Source organism: Arachis hypogaea, chromosome 10, assembly GCF_003086295.3.
Source record: "Arachis hypogaea cultivar Tifrunner chromosome 10, arahy.Tifrunner.gnm2.J5K5, whole genome shotgun sequence".
NCBI classification, from domain to species: Eukaryota; Viridiplantae; Streptophyta; class Magnoliopsida; order Fabales; family Fabaceae; genus Arachis; species Arachis hypogaea.
Genome location: NC_092045.1, coordinates 82,822,061 through 82,842,991, shown reverse-complemented (window position 1 = coordinate 82,842,991; position 20,931 = coordinate 82,822,061). Strand labels below are relative to the sequence as shown.

Here is a 20,931-nt window from a genome sequence, read left to right as displayed (position 1 = left end):
GCTATTATTGTGGTTGCAATGCCTTTGTTTGCTGAAGAATGCATCGAAACTTCCATATTTGTTGGCAACATTGTTTCTCCATCTCTTAATCTATTCTGATTTCATTTTAATTCTGTCACCAATAATATTTTCTGACTTGCTTCTATTTTGCTTTGCTTCACTGTGAGAGGTGTTTGATTAGGTGTGAAAAATTAATGTCCTGATTGAGATTATTGATAGTCGATGATGTTTGAATCTGTTAGACGGAGTGTTTTTGATTAGTTGATGATGTTTATATTTGAGATTGTCTAAGATTTGAGCATACAAAAATAGTAGATCTATAAAAAGAATGAGAGAAAGTATTTTGTCCAAAATTTAGAAAAATGACGATTTTAAAATTAAATTGAACTTTAGGAACGAATTTAAATAAAAGAAATCTTAAAAACGAATTTGATTTTTGAGTTAAACCATAAGAACCAAAATCATAATTAATCTTATTTAAAATTAAAGTTAGATTTAATAAATATGAATAGAGTAAAAAAAATAAAATAATTATTTAAAACTAAATAATTAAAATTAATTAAAAATTAACGGCCTATACATTTTAAATTTTTAATTATGCTATTTAATTTATTTATTTATTACATTAAAAGAATATTAAAAAATTTTTAAAATTTATTATTTTTTTATTATTATTTAATTATTAATTCAAATTTTTTTAATTTAATTTTTTAAATTTAATAATTTAATAATATATTTTATTTTATATTTTTAAATATTAATAATTAAATAATAACTAAAAATAATAAATTTTAACAGTCTATTCGGAACCTAACCTACCATAGAAAGCAATAATTCGTATTCGCGTGGCAAGGGATGCCGTGATGTTATAAACTTAATATATGTTATTTTAATTTTATGTTTGTATACAAAACTTTTATGTACAGTGAATTACTTTTCTTAATTAATTCATATATATTAGGTGATTGCTTTGTATTTATATTCATTTGTATGGCTTGTATCCTTCTCAGTTCTCTTGCTATTTTTTCCTCCTCCACACCTAAATGTAAAGCTTTTAATTTTATTGAAATTGGCAATATATATATAGAGAGAGACATCTTGTTTGGAAAAAAAAAATTAAAAATAAATAAAAAACTATTTTTAAATAAACTAAAAGAGAGATACCATATTACATGTTATTTTTATGCAAGATATTTTTGTTAATAATGACATGTGACAAGTGACAAAGTAGAAGAGCAAAGAGGTCCTCACATTTTTAAGAGTACCCTACGGTGCCACATTGTGTAACATTAAACCACCAAGTTTTGTGAACCAAAGAAAACACTGCTGTGGACAACAAATTTGACAACACAGAAGAGCCACACTCTTAAATTTGACAACACATCAGAGCCACACTCTTATAATATATTTAGAGCATAGTCTCACAGTTATTCATTAGGACCGTGCACACTGCAAATTAAATTAATTAAAGTGTCTATAAGCCAATAAGCAGAACTAGTTAGATAGAACGAAGAGAAGCTAAAATGGGACTTGGAACTCTTCCATTGACCCCACCTCACACCAGCTTCTCTTCGAATTCAAGATTTGTATATGATTGCAGTAGCAACAGGAGGATCATTAATACTAGAAACATTAATAAGTTCAGAGTTTCAGCGAAACAAGAGAAGGAAGAAGCAAAGAAGAGCAAGCAATCGTTGTTCAGCAGTGTCACAGAAGCTCTTGATTTCTCTCAAGTGAGGTCCGCAGAGGATGCTCAGCTTCTAGAAGATGCCAGGCAGGCCACAAGGTCCGGAGAAAGAATGAGCAGGGAACAGGTATGTTGTATATACGCTATCTTAATTATTCGGTTTACATAAATTATAACAAAATTTTGTTTCGTTTTGTTTTGTTCTGTTTCTCGTGGTCACACTGATTGAATTGAATTTGAAATTTTCATGCAGTATGGAGCTCTTAGAAGGAAAATTGGTGGGACATACAAGGATTTCTTCAAATCCTATGTTGAAGGTATACTATGATTATTCTAATAATTCTCCTTTGAAATATGTTTAAGTTTCAAGGATCAAATTAGATTTTTGTTAGTTGCCCCCTTTTTTTTTTAAAAAAGGTAAAATTTCAATACAAGATATTATGTATATACGTGCATATTTTAATATTAAAAGAATTGCATAAAGAGAAGTTTCTCTATTTATATATGTATGTATACATTTTATCTATTGATAAATTTCAGTTTTTTGATAGAAATGATTCGTGAACCTCTTATTTTTTTTTTTTTTTGGCAGTGGACGGTGCATATGTGGAAGAGGGTTGGGTAGACAAAAGTTGCAAGGTGTGCAAGAAGGACACAAAAGGGGAGGCAAGGCAAATAGACAAGTTTGGAAGATATGTTCATGTCGCATGCCTAGAGAAGTCCAAGTCAGGAAACTTCTTCACCAGATTGTTCTCACCCTGAAGGCTTATTTATTCACTTGTATCTCGATTGGCAACTGAAACTATAGAAATCTCTCCAGCCCACACAATTTTATATATAACATACGAAGTTGTTAAGCACCGAGTAATCACATGATTCGTAGTTTAAACTTTATAGTCTCATTAACCATTGGAATCCCTGCCATTCTTGCAATTTTGAAGTTGATGCGTCCGTTATAATATGGTGTCAGCCGCCCTATAAATCAACAATACAACAGACCTTATAACACGTGACTATCTTCACTGCATAAAAATAAAGGAAGAATTGGCCTGAATTTTATGCTGATTCATCAGAAAATCAGGAGAAAGAATAACTGTATAATGTCACGCTGAGAGAAGAATCTTTTTATATAAGAAACAACCCAAGAGAGAAAGAAGTACGTTATTCATTTCCAATATACAATATACTCATTTCGCACTCTTATTTATTTAAGCATTAGAGTGTCTTTGTAGGTACCTACCATCAGTTTTCTTAAAATTGAAGTATATCTCATCCATCTCAGGCGAATATGAGTTTAATCCTAAACAAGACGAGATATCTCATGAAGCTCACTACACCAGAACATTTGACGTCCACTATGGAGGCAAAACTTGTGTTTATCCTCTTTTGCTGGCTTTAATCGATGGTGGAAGAGTAGAATTCACCTCCTCTTCTTTCCACTCGGGCTAAACTATTAGCTATAAATGTAGAATTACAAACTAAAGTCTAAAGAGTGACCGAGCTATTGAACCAACCAAAACGGCTAGAGGGATGAAGAGAATCAAAAGAATGATGAAACAGCAACAACCGTGATTATCATATCTCTGAGGCTAATACCATGGTGGAAGTCACTCTAACAAAAATGACAAAGAGGACAAACACTTTTTCAAACGAAATTATAAACTTTCAGATGCCCAAAAATTTCACCTTGCGACGACTTTAAAGTCCTATGACGGACTCGGCAATCCCCATATCCACGTTACAAAATTTCAATCCATGATGTTATTGGATGGTACATCTGATTCAATACTTTGTTATTTGTTTCCTACTTTTCTGGACGGTGCTGCCTTGATATGGTTTTCCTCTTTACTTATAGGTTCAATATCAATTTTTGATGAGTTTGCGGACTTCTTTGTCAACGTCACATCATCTAAGATATATTTTCACAGCTCTGACTATCTCAGCATCATTAAGCAACGATAATACGAAAGTCTCAAAAATTACATGACAAAACTTGCTAAGGCGGCTATGGAGATTCCAGATCTCAACCCGAATGTTCGCTTGCACGCTTTAAAAAGAGTGGCCTTCGTCCAAGAAAATTCCAGGAGACTATCACATTTGCAAAACCAAAGACATTGGCCGAGTTTAAAAAAAAAGCAGTAGGCCAAATGTAAATAAAAGAGCTCCACCAAGTTTGACAGATGAAACAAAAACCAAAATAATAGAGATGATCGGAAGTCATTTAAACTCAACCTAAAGTTTGACACATACACTCCATTCAATACCAAAAAAGAGAATATTATGAAGGATATCTGATGAATGCTAAGAACTGGTTTAAAAAATTTCAAGTTCAAAAGCTCAAATTCGTTATAGATATAGTCCTAAACTGGAACACTATCAAAGTTTAGTAAAAATATCACAAAATTTAAATTAAAAACCAGGAATTTAGGCCCAGGTCATTCTCTCTTGGAATTACAATGTAGCGCATGATCATTGACTATGGAAAAAACAGGAATTTGATTACAATAAACGAAAATTTAAATTAACTAGAAAATAGAAATTAAAGGAGCCAATAAGGTTTAAATGGCAAAGTGATAAGACTAAGAGTAATTAAAGTAATTAGCTAGAGAAAAATGAAAGTAAATTCAAGCTCTGAAAAGATCTTAGCAAAGATTGAGGGTTAAAGATCACTATTCTTGTCACTAACCACAACATGATAATTACCAAGAGCAAACTCAATTCGTCAACCTCTACAAATTGAGGAATGTCAATTAGCTTAATTAACCTTAATTCATAAGTCCTAACTAACTTACTACTTGAATTAGTAAAAGATTAGCATTAGTAGAAACAAGATTAGTTAATATTTCTAAATTATCAATCAATTTGGACATTAATGACTCAAGTTCACCCAAGTTCTCAACTCAAGCCAAGAATAAAAAGTCTATCCCATAATAGTTCAAGTATTTTGTCAAACATCTAGAGTGTATAAATATAAAACTTTATAATTTGCAAAATTAATAAATCTACAACTACTCAATTCAAGAAAACAATAATAATATCTCAAATAAGCAATAACTAGAATGACACCCGCGCAATACGCGGGACGATAAATTAATGATAGTATATAATAAATATTAAAAATTGTTATATTTTGTAGAATTAAATTAAATGTGTAAACTAAAATTAAATTTAAAAGATATTTTATTTAAAATAATTTGTAATACAAAAGATTTGAATATTAGAGTTGTATGTACAAAATGATATTTTTATTTGGTGATTTGATTTTTGCATGTCTTCTTATGTGGTGCTCGTCTTCCTTTTTTTTATTAGTTGTTGTTAGAATTGTTACTTTCTTCTTTCTGTGTAAGTTCTTGTGAAGGCATGTTCTTTATGAATTATTGAGTTATATGCACTTTCTATTGTGTTGTTTGTTCCATCTTTGCAAGTATATATGTTCTTCTTCCGAAATTGTGTCTTGAATTTGTATAGTTTTCTTTCTCCTTAATCTCTTGATGGGTATGTGATCTTCGTCTGATGATATTAGTGTTGGCGAAGTTGGTTCCTATAATCAATGAATAATTTAAATTAGCAATAAAAATGATGTCTAAAATAATTAAAATAAGTGATTTTTTTTAGTATTACCTGTTTTATTTGTTGTAATGGGTGATGAAATTTAGTATTTTTTGTTAGAGCAAATGTCTTAGTAACAAATGGGTGTTGAAATTTAGTGTTTTTGGTTAGAACAAATGTCTTGGTAACAGTGTATTGTTGAAAACTTTCTTTAAGATTAAAATCATTTACATTGACTTCAAATATAAATGAGGTTGCACAAATTTTTCAATTGGGGTGGTTCTTCAATGTCATTACTTTTCTGGAGTGCCATTAGATTTGAAGCAGTTGTACCTAACAATTTTTTTTGTTTCGCCATCAAATAGTACAAAATTTGTTGTACCACTTTGATCAGAAACTTTTAATTGAATTTTGAATCTAAAATAAGTATTGGGTTAGTAACTAATAATTTGATAGACGGGATTATGAAAAGTATATAGAGTTACCTTATTGTTGGATATTGTGGTGTTTGATTACATGTGCCATAAATGTAGTTATCTCCTTTTTCATATGCTTTTTTCATACACTTTTCACATTCAAGATAGTTATCTCCATTGAGTAAGTTTGAGATATTGTGTAGTTCAGAAATAAACTTTTTGTGCTAAATTTGATGTAATTTGAAGGAATAGTGATAAGAGACTTATATAAGTAGTTCAAATAGTATGAAATTTGAATATTTGTAACGTAAAATTTATTATGATTAATAATATTGTTATGACATTTGTAATATGGATATTTATTACATTGAATGAGTTATTTATAGAAATTAATATATTAATTATTGGAGTTATAAATTTTTTGTATTGTTTACAACGATAAAATATAATAAATATAGGAATATGAATTTAATGTCTTTGTAAGTTACAAATTTGGTTAGACACTATTAATTCTAATTATTTTCGTTGGTAATTAATTATTGTATTGTTTTTTGTATATTTTATTTTTTCTGATTTGGAAATAATAGATGATTTGACAAAAATTTAGTGGTTGATTCTAAAATTTTGCCAAGTAAGCGATATTGCTGACATGGCGTGAATAGAAGAAGAGAAATAGCTTAAAAGTAATGTGGGTAAATTATGTATCTACTTTTATATATTAAGAATAGATAGAACACAAAACATCAAATTCATTGATGGAAAGTGAGAAATCAATGAGGGTTCAAGTATTTAAAATAGCAAAATAAATGAAGTAACAAGAAATTTTAAGAAACTTAGAGTAGCAAAAAGAAATTATATTCTAAAACTACATTTAAACAAAACTAAAAACTTAAAACTAGAAAGAAATTTATAAGAAATCCTTAAATTCTAGAGAGAAGTTGGAGCTTCTTTCTTTAGAATTCAAGGACCTAAACCCTATGAAAAGAAAAATATGAGCGTATGATAAGTTGTGTCTCAATCCCCTTCAAATCTTCCTTCAAAATGCATCAGAAATGGACTGAATTGGGCAAAAAATGGCCCTAAATCGCAAGTCATGTGCCTTTTTGTAATGAGACATGAGTTGGATATGATGCGTATGCATGGATGATGCGTACGCATCTCAAGCATATACATGCATGATGTATACACACCTCTGCATCTTCGCAAGTTCTTCATTTTTTCATGAAATCTTCACTTTTGTATGCTTTTCTTCCATCTTTTCAAGTCATCTTTGCCTTTTAAACCTTAAACAACTTACCTAACATATCAAGGCACCAAATGAAATAAAAGTAGAATTAATTTAACAATTTTTAATGCTTAATTAACCGTAATTTGGAGAACATTCACAAAGGCATACATTTACAAGGAATAAATGCAAGTTAAGTTAATATATTCTATTTTTTTAATTCAAAATATGATAAAATATGAATTTATCAATATCGTACATTCCACACTAATCAAAGCTCTAAACAAAGCTAAAACCTATCAAGACTAGAAATACATAGACAAGTCCAAGTACTGCACTTTTCATAAAAAATATGAACATACCACGGATGATTATGTATAAAAAAGACCTTAAGAAATTAGCTCGACAAGGCCTTATAGACAAATACATTGACATACATGGACAAAGGAGGAACACAACAAAGCTCAGACAGTCTTCAAAGACATATGGCAATCATAGAGATAAAGGAAAAAGGATAACATAAAATCTTATACAATCAAGTGGTGTTATTATTTGCATTTCTGGTGGCTTTTCATGTGGAAGCAGCAGCAACTCTGCCAAAAAGAGGTCGTATAAGGCCATAATGTTAGTAATTAGGTCTGGACTGACCTCGACCACCAAATTGCCTATCCCAGAAATAATATTTCAACCTTCTGACCTCAAAGCAATGGATAAAAACCTGGACAACCCTATAGTTATATCAATCCAGGTGAGGGACCTATTGGTACAATAAGTTCCTCTAGATCTAGGGAGCAGGACAAATGTACTGTTCTAGATCTATGCAATTTATAACTTGAAAAGTTTTTCCCCTTTAGCGGAGTTTGACTCCCGATCAGAAATATAACACCGATTTATGCCTATAGACACTTTGACTAAGGTTGCATTAGCAGAAGATAGAGACAAGTTCACATAACAACCAACAACTTATTAACATACTCAGATCAAACATAGCCCTCTTTCCTTAGACTCCAGTAGACATGCCTGAGATTGATCCAAACATCATCTGCCCCAGGCTAGCACTAAATCCCTGCATTAACCTATAGCCTAGAAGAATAGACACCTTGGTACAGAAAAATATAAAGCATTTCTAGAAGAAACTCAAAAACTACTTGATGCCGATTTTATCAATGGCAAATGTGCATGTATTTTACTAACGTCAACAAGGCCTGCCAAAAGTTGCATATCCTTTACCCTGTATTGATAAATTAGTTGATAGTTGATGTGCAAAATTTAAAGTTCACGGATACCGCCAAGTGCATTGGATTGTTCAAGTAATACTACAGTGAGTGGATATCATTTTCACGAGGATTAATGGATTGAGGCAAGTAATGCCTAATTAAATATCTAATTAGATTGATCAAATCTTAGATTTTGGATTATGGATCTTATAGAAAAGAAGAAACAGAAGAAGAGAATTAGGAGAATGCTTGAAGTTGAAAGAAATCAATAGATGAGAACACGGTACCGAAAATCGAGATTTTATATAGAATAAAAAAGATAATTAAAATTGTAGAGCGTAAAATCGTAAAATGGGACGTAAGATTTTACTAAATATATAAATTTTTCAATATCAATAAGTATTTTAAATAAAATGGGAATTTAAATTTGACAAAAGTATCATAATAATAATATGATAAAATAAAGCTAAAGTAGCATAAATATATAACAAATGCAACATTTGTAAAATTCAAAGATAAAAATATAAACTAGCCACAAGTCCAATATGCAACATCACAAATATGAAATAGATAACATACCATCATACTAAAAAATATAAAGACTAGAAAAATTCATTAACATCGTGATCATCGTGTTCTCTAACATTTTGATTTTCATTAGGAGGAAAGTTGAGAAGCTCATTGAAAGCATCATTATTAAGAAGAGGAATCTTCAAATCAATCAAAGGTCTCCCATCTTTAGTTCCATCTTTTTGAGGGGCTAAGTTTACATCATTTTGTGTGTCAAACTCCTCTAAATTTTCTATCATATTTTCATCTTCTACAATCCATTCTTCATTTGAATCCAAGTCTTCAAGACTATAGTCAATAGTGTTTCTTGATGGCTTCTTCCTTGCCAATCTTGAATTGGTAATCACAAAAATAACGGTCATTCATTGTGCTTGTCTTCAAACGATTTCTCCTTTTTGTATGAACCTAATAATATCAAAATTTATGAGCATTTATTTAAAATAAATACATATGCTAATTAGAAAATAATAGAATTGAATAATTAACTAATTCTATAATTTAAAAAATAAATCTCTAAACTAGTATTAAATTAAAAGTTTACCATCTCAAAAGCACTCCAATTGCGCTCACATCCCGATGAACTACAAGTCAAGCTCAAGACACAGATATCAAACTTTTGAAGTTCTGGATGTTCATCCCCCTAAGAATCTCATCATTGTGAAGGGATTTTGGTTTTGAGAGCATTTTTGGCTACATCTCTACCAAAAAATGTAGTCTTACCCTTAAAATCTTCAAGTTGACTATTAATAATTGTAATGAGTGCAGAATCTCCCACAAGTATATCCAAACAATCATAAAGTCATTTTTTAATATCATACTCAACCTTAAAATTAGGACTATAATGAATTTGTGGATTCAAATAATAGCTTACAGCATACAAAATCTTAAAGAGTTGCTTGTCCCATCTTGCATCAATAATATCCACAAAGGCTTATAACTAAAAAGAACATAGAAATAGTGAATTAGACAATTACCTAATTAGTAAATAATTAAATGGTAATACTGAAAGAAAAATATTTACTTATTACTAGTTTTATTATCTTGCTTCAATATTTTGAAAAGCATATTTAATCTTTTCTTTAGCACGATCAATTTCAAAATACATGTATCCCATAGTTGAGTTTTCCTTTGAATCCACTATACGGATTACGTAAAGAAGAGGATAAGCACCTCTCAAGCAATGGATAATGCTTTTTTCAAAATGTTCACTACAAGAAAACACGTCTTTTGCCACGCTTTTAAAGCGTGGCGAAAAGCTGAAAAAAGCGTGGTGATAGCTTTTCGCCACGCTTTTTGAGCTATCGTCACGCTTTCGAAAGGGTGGCCTATCAAAGGGTGGCGGTTGCTCTATTGCCACGCTTTTTGCAACCTATTCTCACGCTTTTTGTTTGCCACGCTTTTTTACAAACTGCCACTTGAAAAAGCGTGGCTGTAGGTGGGAAATACGGCCACGCTTTAAAAGCATGGCGATAGGTAGAGATATGGCCACACTGTAAAAGCGTGGCAGTAGGGCAGATCTGGCCACGCTTTTCAAGCGTGGCAGTAGACCAGATATGGCCACGCTTGTAAAACGTGGCAAAAACAGGAGATAAGGCCACGCATTTAAAGCGTGGCAAAAGGGGAGGTACGGCCACACATGTAAAGCGTGGCGAAAGCGTGGTAGTAAAGGAGGTATGGCCACGCTTGAAAAGCGTGGAGAAAAAGCTTAGATACAGCCACACTTTCTAAGGTGGCAATAGACAGAGATATGGCCATATGACCACGTTTTTAAAGCGTGGCAAAATAGATGGTCAGTAACCTAGTTCCCTTTTTAATCTTCATAAATAAAACCTTACATGAATTCATAGATAATTTTTAATTTAGTCAATGACCAATAATCAAGTAATCCAACTTTCATAAAATTGTCACCAAAATAAGTGTGTGATCACATAACAACATACACTAACAAAATACCAAAAGTGAAAATCATAACTACTCATGAATTCCTACTACATGAATTAGAATTCCTAATCAAAGTCTTCTTCAAAATACCAAAAGCGAAAGTCATAACTTCTCATGAAATTCCTAATACATGAATTAGAATTCCTAATTAATCAAAGTCTTCTTGTACTTCATGCCAATATATAAAAACTTCATGTATCATTGCAAGGTAAATTGTTTTGACCTGTGCCCTGCAAAATAAAAAACACAAATGAACAACGACAAATGAAAAATGGATGATGCAGTAAACTTCAGCCCACTAATTTTTCTAACAATCAGATTTGACATCAAACTTAATTTTTGTAACCTAAAAAGCGTTCTAACAATCAGATTTAATTTTGCTACATATATCCACTAATCTGCACAAGGATTCTGAAAATCTCCTTTATATTTGATATCAAACAAACAACTTATTGTTCAATAAATAAATCTGATTTATAGCATCAATAAAAACGTGATACAACATTCATGTTCTTTCAGCCAATGTTAGATATTCTGTTGTTGAGCCAACCCTAAACCTAACAAACTAAAACTGAAACATATATTACTTATTTTTAACAAAATAAAGATGTGAATGTTGCATAAGGTCTCTGGCAGCAATTTAATTTTGATCATGCGCCTACACAATATGATGATATCAGCCAGTACCATTAATATCTCTCTAACATTTCACAACACACTGAAATTTGAATCGTGCATTCAGAATTTTCAGATAGAAGGAACCAATAAGTGAAATAAGTGAAAAAGAAGATGCAAAACGAACAACAATGGCAACTAGTTCGAACCTTCCAAGTTCTAACAAACTTAACTCTTTCCACCAGTCATAGTTATTCAAAATCATATTAGAACCTTCCAAGTTCGAATTCAGCAACAACAAACAAAATTGAAGTACTTGGTTATATTCCAACATTTTTATTAATAAAAATATTATAATTTTACCTACATCATCTTTGTGTGGAATGTGAGTTGATTCGGAGGAGCGAGGAGTATTTTTTGCTCTGCTACTTGAGGTATCTAAAGGAGAATCTTGGGCAGCTTGAACTAAGGCTGTTACCTCTTCGTCACTCATTCCAGGGTTGAGTTGGTGCACCAATACCTTTAATAAACCACATACACCATCCATCTTCTTCTCTAATGATGAGACCTTAGTGTTATATTCAACTTTTATGTGGCGAATCTCCTCATCTTTTATGTGACCAATTATGCTATCAACTATATTCTTCTCTATGTGCATGACATCAAGGTTGTGTCTAAACATGTTGGACTTCCAATATGGTAAATCAAAAAAGATTGACCGTTTTTTCCAATTTGATATGCCATTCTTTGATCTCTTTTGCTTTTTCCCAAAAGAATTATCTACCTCTCGCAATATATCAAATACAGCTGAACCTTCTAATAACTGCGGTGGAGACCTGAGTTCAGTTTTTTCATTGAAAGATCTTTTGTTATGCCTTCATGGATGATTCATGGGTAAAAACCTTTGGTGATCCATATAAACAGTCTTGTGACTATGTTTCAGATAGATAGAAGAAGTCTCATCATTACAACATGGACAAGCCAATTTTCCCTTTGTACTCCACCCAGATAACATAGCATACGCAGGGAAGTCATTAATTGTCCACAAAAGGCATGCTCTCATGTTGAATGTTTTATTTTCTTTCGAATCTTATGTTTCGACACCTGACTCCCATAATTCTTTTAATTCTTCAATCAACGGTTGAAGATAGATATCAATGTCATTTCCCGGTGATTGTGGTCCAGGAATGAGTAAAGATAGCATAAAATAATCAGGCTTCATGCTCATCCAAGGGGGTAGATTATACACCATCAGAACAATAGGCCATGTACTATGTGTACTGCTCAAAGTTCGGAATGGATTGAATCCGTCACTTGCTAATCCAAGTCTCACATTATGAGGCTCCTTTGCAAAATCTTCATGCGATTGTCAAATGCTTTCCAAGATTCACCATCGGCAGGATGCCTTAAGGACCCGTCTTTAACACGCTCATTGTGATGCCAAGACATAGCTTCAACAGTTCTTGTGCACATAAAAAGCCGTTGAAGTCTGGGAATCAAAGGGAAATGCCTTAGAGTTTTTGCAGCAACTTTGCGAGGCTTTCTAGATGAGGTAACATCATCCTCTTCTTCATGATGCTCAATATAACGGGATATTCCACAGACATGACAAGATGAGTCATTCTCATACCCGTTCCGATACAACATGCAGTCATTGCGACATGCATCGATCTTTTGGTAGTCAAGACCCAAGTTCTTCACCATATTCTTGGTTTTATCAAAAGAAATAGGAATATTCAAATATGGCATTGCTTCTTTCAATAATTCCAAGAGAGAAGTAAATGACGCATTACTCCAACCATGCAAGCATTTTAACAAGTAAAGATGAATGGTAAAGGATAATCTTGTGAATCCCTTACACCCGGGGTATAGTTCTTGGCTTGCCTCGTCTACCAATTTATAAAATTCCTTTGCACATTTGTTAGGCCCCATGTTTTGTCCGTCAACTTGTGTATTATCTCGAAATCTATCACGTAACAACTCATCAATGTTATCATTGCAGTTATATTCACCGCCTATGTCACTGTCAATATCCATAGCAAAAAGTGATTCCCCATGATTAAACCACCGCCTATAACCTTTTACAAAACCATGGCATATTAGATGATCATATATGTCATCTCTCTTTAACCAAAATATATTACAACACTTTGCACAAAGGCATTGAATTTCTTCCCCTTGAGGAACTCCCTTTGATGAGAAAGTAAAGTGTAAAAATCTTTCTACACCAACTTGATATTCTTTCTCATGACGTGGTGTATCCATCCAGTCTTTTGACATATCCATCGAAAACCTATATATTTCACGTAGATAGCTAAGTTTCTAAATTAAAGTCCTTACTGTTCGTCTCACTAACTGCAAATCTAGCTTCCTACTTAACTAAGAGACAATATTGTGCAAGCCTAAAAAATACTTTGAAGGCATTAGACATAAAATAATAGAGAAAATTGAATTTTAGCAATGCTTAAAGAAGTGCCTAAAGTGATGAGTGCCTCAGGAAAGCACCAAGTTGCACGCATGACATCAATAACAAATTAATATATGTATTTAAATTTGCATAAACCAACCTTAATTACTGTCTTAATCCATTCCACAACAGCAACAAAATGGTAGCACAGCAGAAGTTAAATTAGAGAGGTAGCAACGTCAGCGAACAGCTACTCAGCAGCAGCAGATTATCATATTACCACAGGAGCAGCAGAACAAAGAAGTGGCAATAGTAGTGGATAGATAACTATCGAAAGCCTGAACAAAAATAGACTAAGACTGAACAAAGAAGTGGCAATAGTAGTGGATAGATAACAAAAATAGCTTGAACAATAGACAATATAATAATAGTGCATGATTGAGAAATACAAATAAAATTCAAATGGCTGTTCAGAATTTCAGATTATATTAGATAATGGCAGCATAATGCAAGCATCAGAAACCATATCAAAGTAGGGACACAATGTTTTCTATCACAAACAAATGAATAACCTCAATCTCTCAGAATTAGCAGAAATCCTTCTCATTAAAAACATCAATTTAATTTCTATTTACTTTCAGATATCCAATGTTTTAGGCCACAGTCCCATGTGCTTTTGTACAATGTGAAATTAATTTAATTATTTACTTAATAGTGAAAAGAAAATGAAAAATAAGATCTATAAATAAAATCAAATGAGATGAAAGGAGAACCTGGGAAGCAGGGAATTAGAGCAGGGGAAGGGAAGGGAAAATAGTAAAATCAGCAGCAGCCAATGATTAAGGATGTAATGAGCATGAATGCATAATAAGCACAAAGAAATGCAACAAGGAAACGAGTTGCTAACACATGGCATGAAATAGCAACACTTATTAAACAGCAGCAGTAAATAACATGTTTCCCGGGTTCAAGCAAGCAGCAAACAAAATTCATATGACTTAACCAGTTCCACAAACTGAAATCATTGCAGTTCATATAATATGGACCAAGCAACAAGTAGAGCAGAACTCAGCAACAACAAACCAAGAAAAATTAATGAAACAGTTACACTTCCACATCATCTATTTTGGACAATGAAAAAAATACAACAAACAGCAATCACAAATCCAGAATTCAACACCAAAACAGCACAATAAACAAGTTCATCCAGGGCAGCTTTCAGAGGAAAGACAAATTCATTCCGAACAGCAGCAGTAAACAAAACAAAACCTACATCCACTAACCAGTCCAGATTCTCTAACCACCTAATTCAACTAAACTAAATTAGTTGAACTAAACAAGCTAAACAGAATGAGCTAAACCAGATTAATCAAACAGAAATAAAATCAAATGAGATGAAAGGGGAACCTGGGAAGCAGGGAATTGGAGCAGGGAAAGGGAAGGGAAAACAGTAAAACAGGGTCTAGTAGTGGCTCTTAACAGAATCTTGGACAAGTGCCCCGAGAGTGCCATGCTGAAAAAGAATAAAGGTAACTAATTAGTTCAAATAAACGATATCATATCAAGTATTGATAAGTAAGACGATTGTATGATTATCTTAAAATTCATTCATGAAGTCACAGTCCACCAATAGAAATGACATCATATAAAGTCAGTAACTTAAAACCTCTTCAGGGGAAAGCTAATAATAAAGAAAGTCATTAGTGGTGAAAATATTTTTTAGGCAAAAGGAAAAAAACAGTGAGAATTAATGGAATACCAAAACCAGCAAGAAAACACACTTTTTATGTGACTTCAGCATCTTTCATCAGAAGCGAGTTTTTATGTAAAGTGGAGAGAAGAATCCAAAACAAAATACAATTGACGCTAATAAGTGAGTGATGTTAGTCCCTTAAAATGAGCACAGGAGTTTCAACCATATCATCTGACAGACGCACACACACACTGGCACATATAATCACTTAACAAGCATCAAGCGGAGAATTAAAAAGAAATAAAAAAATGCTAAGATGTTGGTCTTAACAATGCAACTGTTTTAGGCTCCAGGCCACCATTGTATTATTCAAGACACACAAACAAAGTAATGATGAAATAATGCTCATTCATCATCGTCCATACAAATTAAGTAATACTCTTAACTTAAAAAACACCGATCCACCAAATAAAATTAAAATTAAAATAATTAGTTTAAAATAAAAATTAAAAACATCAATTTAATGTACTTAAATAATGAGATTAATATTTGGTTCTAGTCAACTTCTATAATTCCATTTATCAGCATAAAATATGGTTTTGACTTCAATCATTCACAATTGCACAAGGAAGAAGATAGATTTTACTCTTTCTGACACCAACACGAGTAAATTACAGAAGCCTTGTGTCTCACGTGGCTGAGACATTTCATTCATCATCATCAACATTCATCATAGTAGGAAAAAGTTCATGGAATCCATTATTACACGCGAACAACATATATTAACAGTCAACATAAGATGTTGAAAATCATAGGAGAATATAGTGAATAGAGTGCACCTTTGTGGCTTTGTCATTCCAGAAAAAAACCACGTACGTCCACAGCATCGCAAGCAACGCGTGTTCAGCATTATCATTTAACCAAGAAGGAACATGCGATCAGAGAGAACGAATCAAAGAAAGCCCTAAAAGTAAAAACAACGGAAAAATCGAGAAAATAAAAAGAGGAAAATCGATCATACCTTTGGAATTCGAGGGCTTGGAGGAGAAGAAGAGGGAGGAGCTTGCCGTCGCCCATGTTTGCTGGAGCTTGAAGGTGAACAGAGAGATCCACAATGATTCGAAGAAGAACAAGAAAGAGCCAAGGCGAATGCGAACGGCGAAGGTGAACGGCGAAGGGCGAAGGGCGAACGGCGAACGGCGAAGGGAGGAGCTCTCTGTACGTAGTTTCGAAGGTGAAAGAGAGATTATGATTAGTGGTTTCGAAGGGGAAAGAGAGATTAGAGTTGGGGACCGGGTTGGGGGCCGGGTTGGGAGCCGGGTTTGGGAGCCGGGTTTGGGTCAATCGGTTGGGGCCCTCTCGCCACGCTTTTAAAACGTTATTGTTGCTCTCTACGGCCACGCCTTTGAAGCGTGGCAGAAAAGAAACTTATGGCCACGCTTTTAAAGCGTGGCAAAAGTGTACCAGCATATAGCCACGTTTTGTAAGCATGGCCGTAATGAAACCCTGTCGCCACGCTTTTAAAACATCCTTGTTTCTCTCTATGGCCACGCTTTTGAAGCGTGGCAGAAAAAACCGTGGCCTTTTCTCTAATCAATTGCCACCATTACAAAAGCGTGGCCGTTGAGCCTTTTCGCCACGCTTTTAAAGCGTGGCAAAAAAAAGTGGCCAAATCTTTAATCTATCGCCACCCTCATAAAAGCGTGGCCATTGACCACTTTTGGCCACGCTTTTGAAGCGTGGCAAGAAAAAAGTGTGGCCATAGGCCTTTTTTCTTGTAGTGGTTTTATCCAAAACAATATTTTCAATATTTTTCATCCCTTGTCTTTGAACACTTGCTTCCTTTTCACTCATCAGAGATAAACATTCTAATTATTGGATTCTTTTTCTCATTAAGACTACCCAAAGTAAGGTAGGAAGTAGCGAATCGTGTCATACATGGTCTCACCAAATCTCTTCCTTTGGTGTGTTGTTACAAAAGGGAAATTAGAGAAGTCCTAGAATATATGTAAGTAGTAAGTCTTCTTCCTTTGGCAATAGTGTCTTTGTGAAGAGCTAGCTTCTTCTCAAAATCTTCAAGCATCAAATTAATGCAATGAACGACATAAGGAGTCCAGTAAAGATTATTTCTCTTTTCCATCAACATTTGTCCTTCCTTTTTGTAGTTAGCTGCATTATCAGTTACAACTTGGACTACATTCTCCTCTCCCACTTCCTCTACAACTTCGTTAATCATCTTGAATATCTTTTCAGCTATTTTGCATATATCAGAAGCATTATTGAATTTAAAAAATAGTTCCTTTAGGAATATTCACAAGGAAATTGAGAATAGTTCTCCTTCTTTTATCCGTCCAACCATCTGTCATAATAGTACATCCAGTTTTCTTCCATTTAACTCTATGTTCTTCTAATATTAGTTTGGTTGACTCTACCTTCTTCTTCAATAATTTTCCTCTTATCTCATCATAAGAGGATGGCTTGAATCCTAATCCATGGCAGGCAACCTTCTCAAACATGCTATGATATTCTTCAGACCTTGCAACATTAAAGGGAATAACATTATTGTAGATGAACGAAACAATTTCATCACATGCCTCTTCCCTTAGACCCTTCTTAAAAATAGAGTTTATTGTTGTTTGAGTGCTCACACCCCTTTTCTTAAAGAGATTTGCCGGCGTTTCTATTTCTTTTCCCTTCCTCTTATCACCAACTAAAGCATCCCGTTCTTCTTCTACTCCTCCATCCTTACTTTGTATCTTTTTCTCAAAGTCTCTTGTCTTAACTAAATTTTTTTGCAAAGCAACAACAATATCAAACATCTCCTTTTTTACCTCATTAAAAACACCTATACAAAGTTCAATATCTTTTTTTGTTCCAACCAAAAGATGTTTCAACCTATACACTCCTCCTGTCACTACCTTATCACAATACTTGCATTTTATTTTCTTGGCATCTCCATCAATAGAAATCCATGCTTCCAAGATTTGTCACTTCTATTTCTTAGAGTATTTTTAGCAATCTTCTCGAATGTACCACTACCAATAGTTTCAGCCCCAGTATTATTTTCACCATTATTCACATTTGAAGCCATTTTAAACCTAAATAAATAGAAGTAAATAATTAATCCCTTAAGACTAAACTATGGTTTTTGAAGTGAGAATACAGTAGTAATTTTTTTATGAATGAGGGGGCTTAAAGCCCTAAATATAGTAGTAATAAACTAATAATATAGTACATTAATAAATTTTCCACCATTATTCGCATTTGAAGTCATTTTAAACCTAAATAAATAGAAGTAAACAAATTAATCCGTTAAGATTAGATTATGGTTTCTGAAGTGAGAATACATTAGTAATTTTTTTTTATGAAGGAGGGGCTTAAAACCCCAAATATAGTAGTAATAAACTAATAATACAGTACATTAATAAAATTTGAACAACTTTATATACAATAAACTAATGAATGTATTATCAAGTGAGAATATTTAAATATTAGTATATTACTATCAATAATAAAACAAATTCACATGTTGAACAGATCATGAACATAAACTCCAAAATATTTGTTTCATCCGTGCCTAGCTAGCTAGTATCAAAGAGAAAATAAAATCATATTGAACATTACCAAAAGTATGAACATGTCCATTGTAACATAAATTCCTACCCATACTCTCAAACACATCAATTGGAGCAACTAATTACCAATTACAACACGAGAGCTAAATATGCTAAATATTACTACACAAAGGCTTATATGAATGTTGGATAGTGTCACTAATTTTATTAAATAGATAACAACCTTTAACAAGATGGAATTATAAATTTTCTTCTAAAACAAACTTATATACAAAAGCAAATGTATCTACTAATGCTAGTCAATTGAACAAATAAACATACATGCCACTATTATCTAAATAATAACATAAGTGATCTTTATTTTAATCAATAATTTTATATTCTATTATCTACTATCTAATAATATAGTTGGTATAATAAACTCCAATTTGATGTTAGCAAGTTTACAATTGAGAGTATATTATATTACTCATTTGATTTGTAGTAGCAAGTTTAAATTCTATTTTAATTATTTGAGAAGCTTACCTCAGAATCTTTAAATTTGAAAGTTGAGAACTTGAGATTCTTCACTGGATTTAGTAACTTTGAGAAGCAGCAACTTCAAACCTACAATCCTTTTCACATATCCACAAAGTGATATTAGTAAAAGTGTTTTTCATAATTAAAAATAAAGAGCAAATAATATTGATATCACAATTCTTATTCATATCCAATAACAGTTAAATTGAAGTATTAAAATTAAATAGAGCATATAGTTAATACTTAAAATAAAGTATCAAACATTCATAAGTAAAGTATATAAACGAATATATAATTAACTATATTATTATGTAATGTAAATATTTAGGCTTTATCCAGTAGCAATTGAAATATATACTCTTCTTTCTTTGTGAATTGTGAATAATAATAAAAAGTAAAAAGCATATGCACGTAATGTCTTAATCCCAATTCCCAAATTTTCAATATTTGTAAGTGTATCATACCATATTGGCAACGAACCAACTATAATTTATTTGCTAATTTGTTGAATATAATTATGGTAAAGAAATTAAGAAATTAAAATCAATTAATTATGCATTTACTATAAAATTGAAAATATGTGTATTAGAGTAATAGACAAAACAGTAATCAAAAAGCATGACAAGGAGTCGAGGACCTTACATGCACACAGCAGAGTTGAAGATGCTAACTTTTCGTCGAGAAGTTAACAATAGTAGAACCACAGAAGTGCAGAATCCCAAAATAAAAACTATAAAAGTGCAGAATTGGAATGCGATAGGTTAGGGAAGTGGGAGTTAGCCAGTCAGGAAGAGTAGGAGTCTAGGAGAGTAACAGGGAGGTTATGTTATTTCAAATTAAAACTAAAATTAGAAAGATTGAACTAATGCAGTGTAGAAATCGAAGAGTTTTCTGGTTAGATCTGGGTTGGGCCAAGCGGGTCATCTCGAACCCGCTGCTATTCATCTTCTGAATTGTCTCGCTTCTAACGCAGTGGAGACGAAGACGATTTCATGATCCCACAATCTTCCGCAATGATTCCATGTTTCTAAGTTTCATCAGGGACGCAAGTAGAAACATACACGCACAACACTTGCAGGAATGTAGAATCGTCCGTTGCTACGATTAAAGACGTGATTTTTGCTACTTGGGATGAGAATGTTGAAAGCATCAAAGATGTTTGATTCTTGGAAGAACAATGCTTATGCTTTTTTATTTAATTCTTGCAAAAATCTTTTCATTGTAAATCATTTATAACTAAACTCCAATCCCTTGGTGATTTAATTTCTCTAAACCCAATTAATCGTCAATCCCTTGGTCAACTAATCGAGAGAAAAGGTGAAGAACAATTTCGATTTTAAGCCGCATAACCTTCAAGAACTATCACTAGCCAAATTATATGCCATGTATTCGAACTAGATCTGGCAAAGTGAAGATTGTGAGATGAGTTTTAAACTAATTCCGAAATTAATTTTTCCAAATATAAAATCAAAATCCAAGATAGACATAGAATATTTCCCTATTGTTCTAACCCTTGT

At 32.6% G+C, this 20,931-nt stretch overlaps 1 protein-coding gene across 1 annotated transcript; it reads left to right on the top strand.

The window, feature by feature from the left end:
• The first annotated feature begins 1,006 nt into the window (after positions 1 to 1,006).
• LOC112715801 (uncharacterized) lies at positions 1,007 to 2,555 on the top strand. The gene is made up of 3 exons (XM_025767620.3): positions 1,007 to 1,814; positions 1,941 to 2,004; positions 2,280 to 2,555. Exons 1-3 carry the CDS (start codon positions 1,524 to 1,526, stop codon positions 2,447 to 2,449), a joined length of 525 nt encoding a protein of 174 aa, XP_025623405.1. The 5' UTR covers positions 1,007 to 1,523; the 3' UTR covers positions 2,450 to 2,555.
• The last annotated feature ends 18,376 nt before the right edge of the window (positions 2,556 to 20,931 follow it).

Bases quoted from the DNA above. Each gene is read 5' to 3' on its own strand.
- LOC112715801 (XM_025767620.3), top strand. From the start codon at position 1,524: ATGGGACTTGGAACTCTTCCATTGACCCCACCTCACACCAGCTTCTCT. The intron at 1,815-1,940 runs GTATGTTGTATA...ATTTTCATGCAG, and splicing joins AAAGAATGAGCAGGGAACAG to TATGGAGCTCTTAGAAGGAA. The intron at 2,005-2,279 runs GTATACTATGAT...TTTTTTTGGCAG, and splicing joins CTTCAAATCCTATGTTGAAG to TGGACGGTGCATATGTGGAA.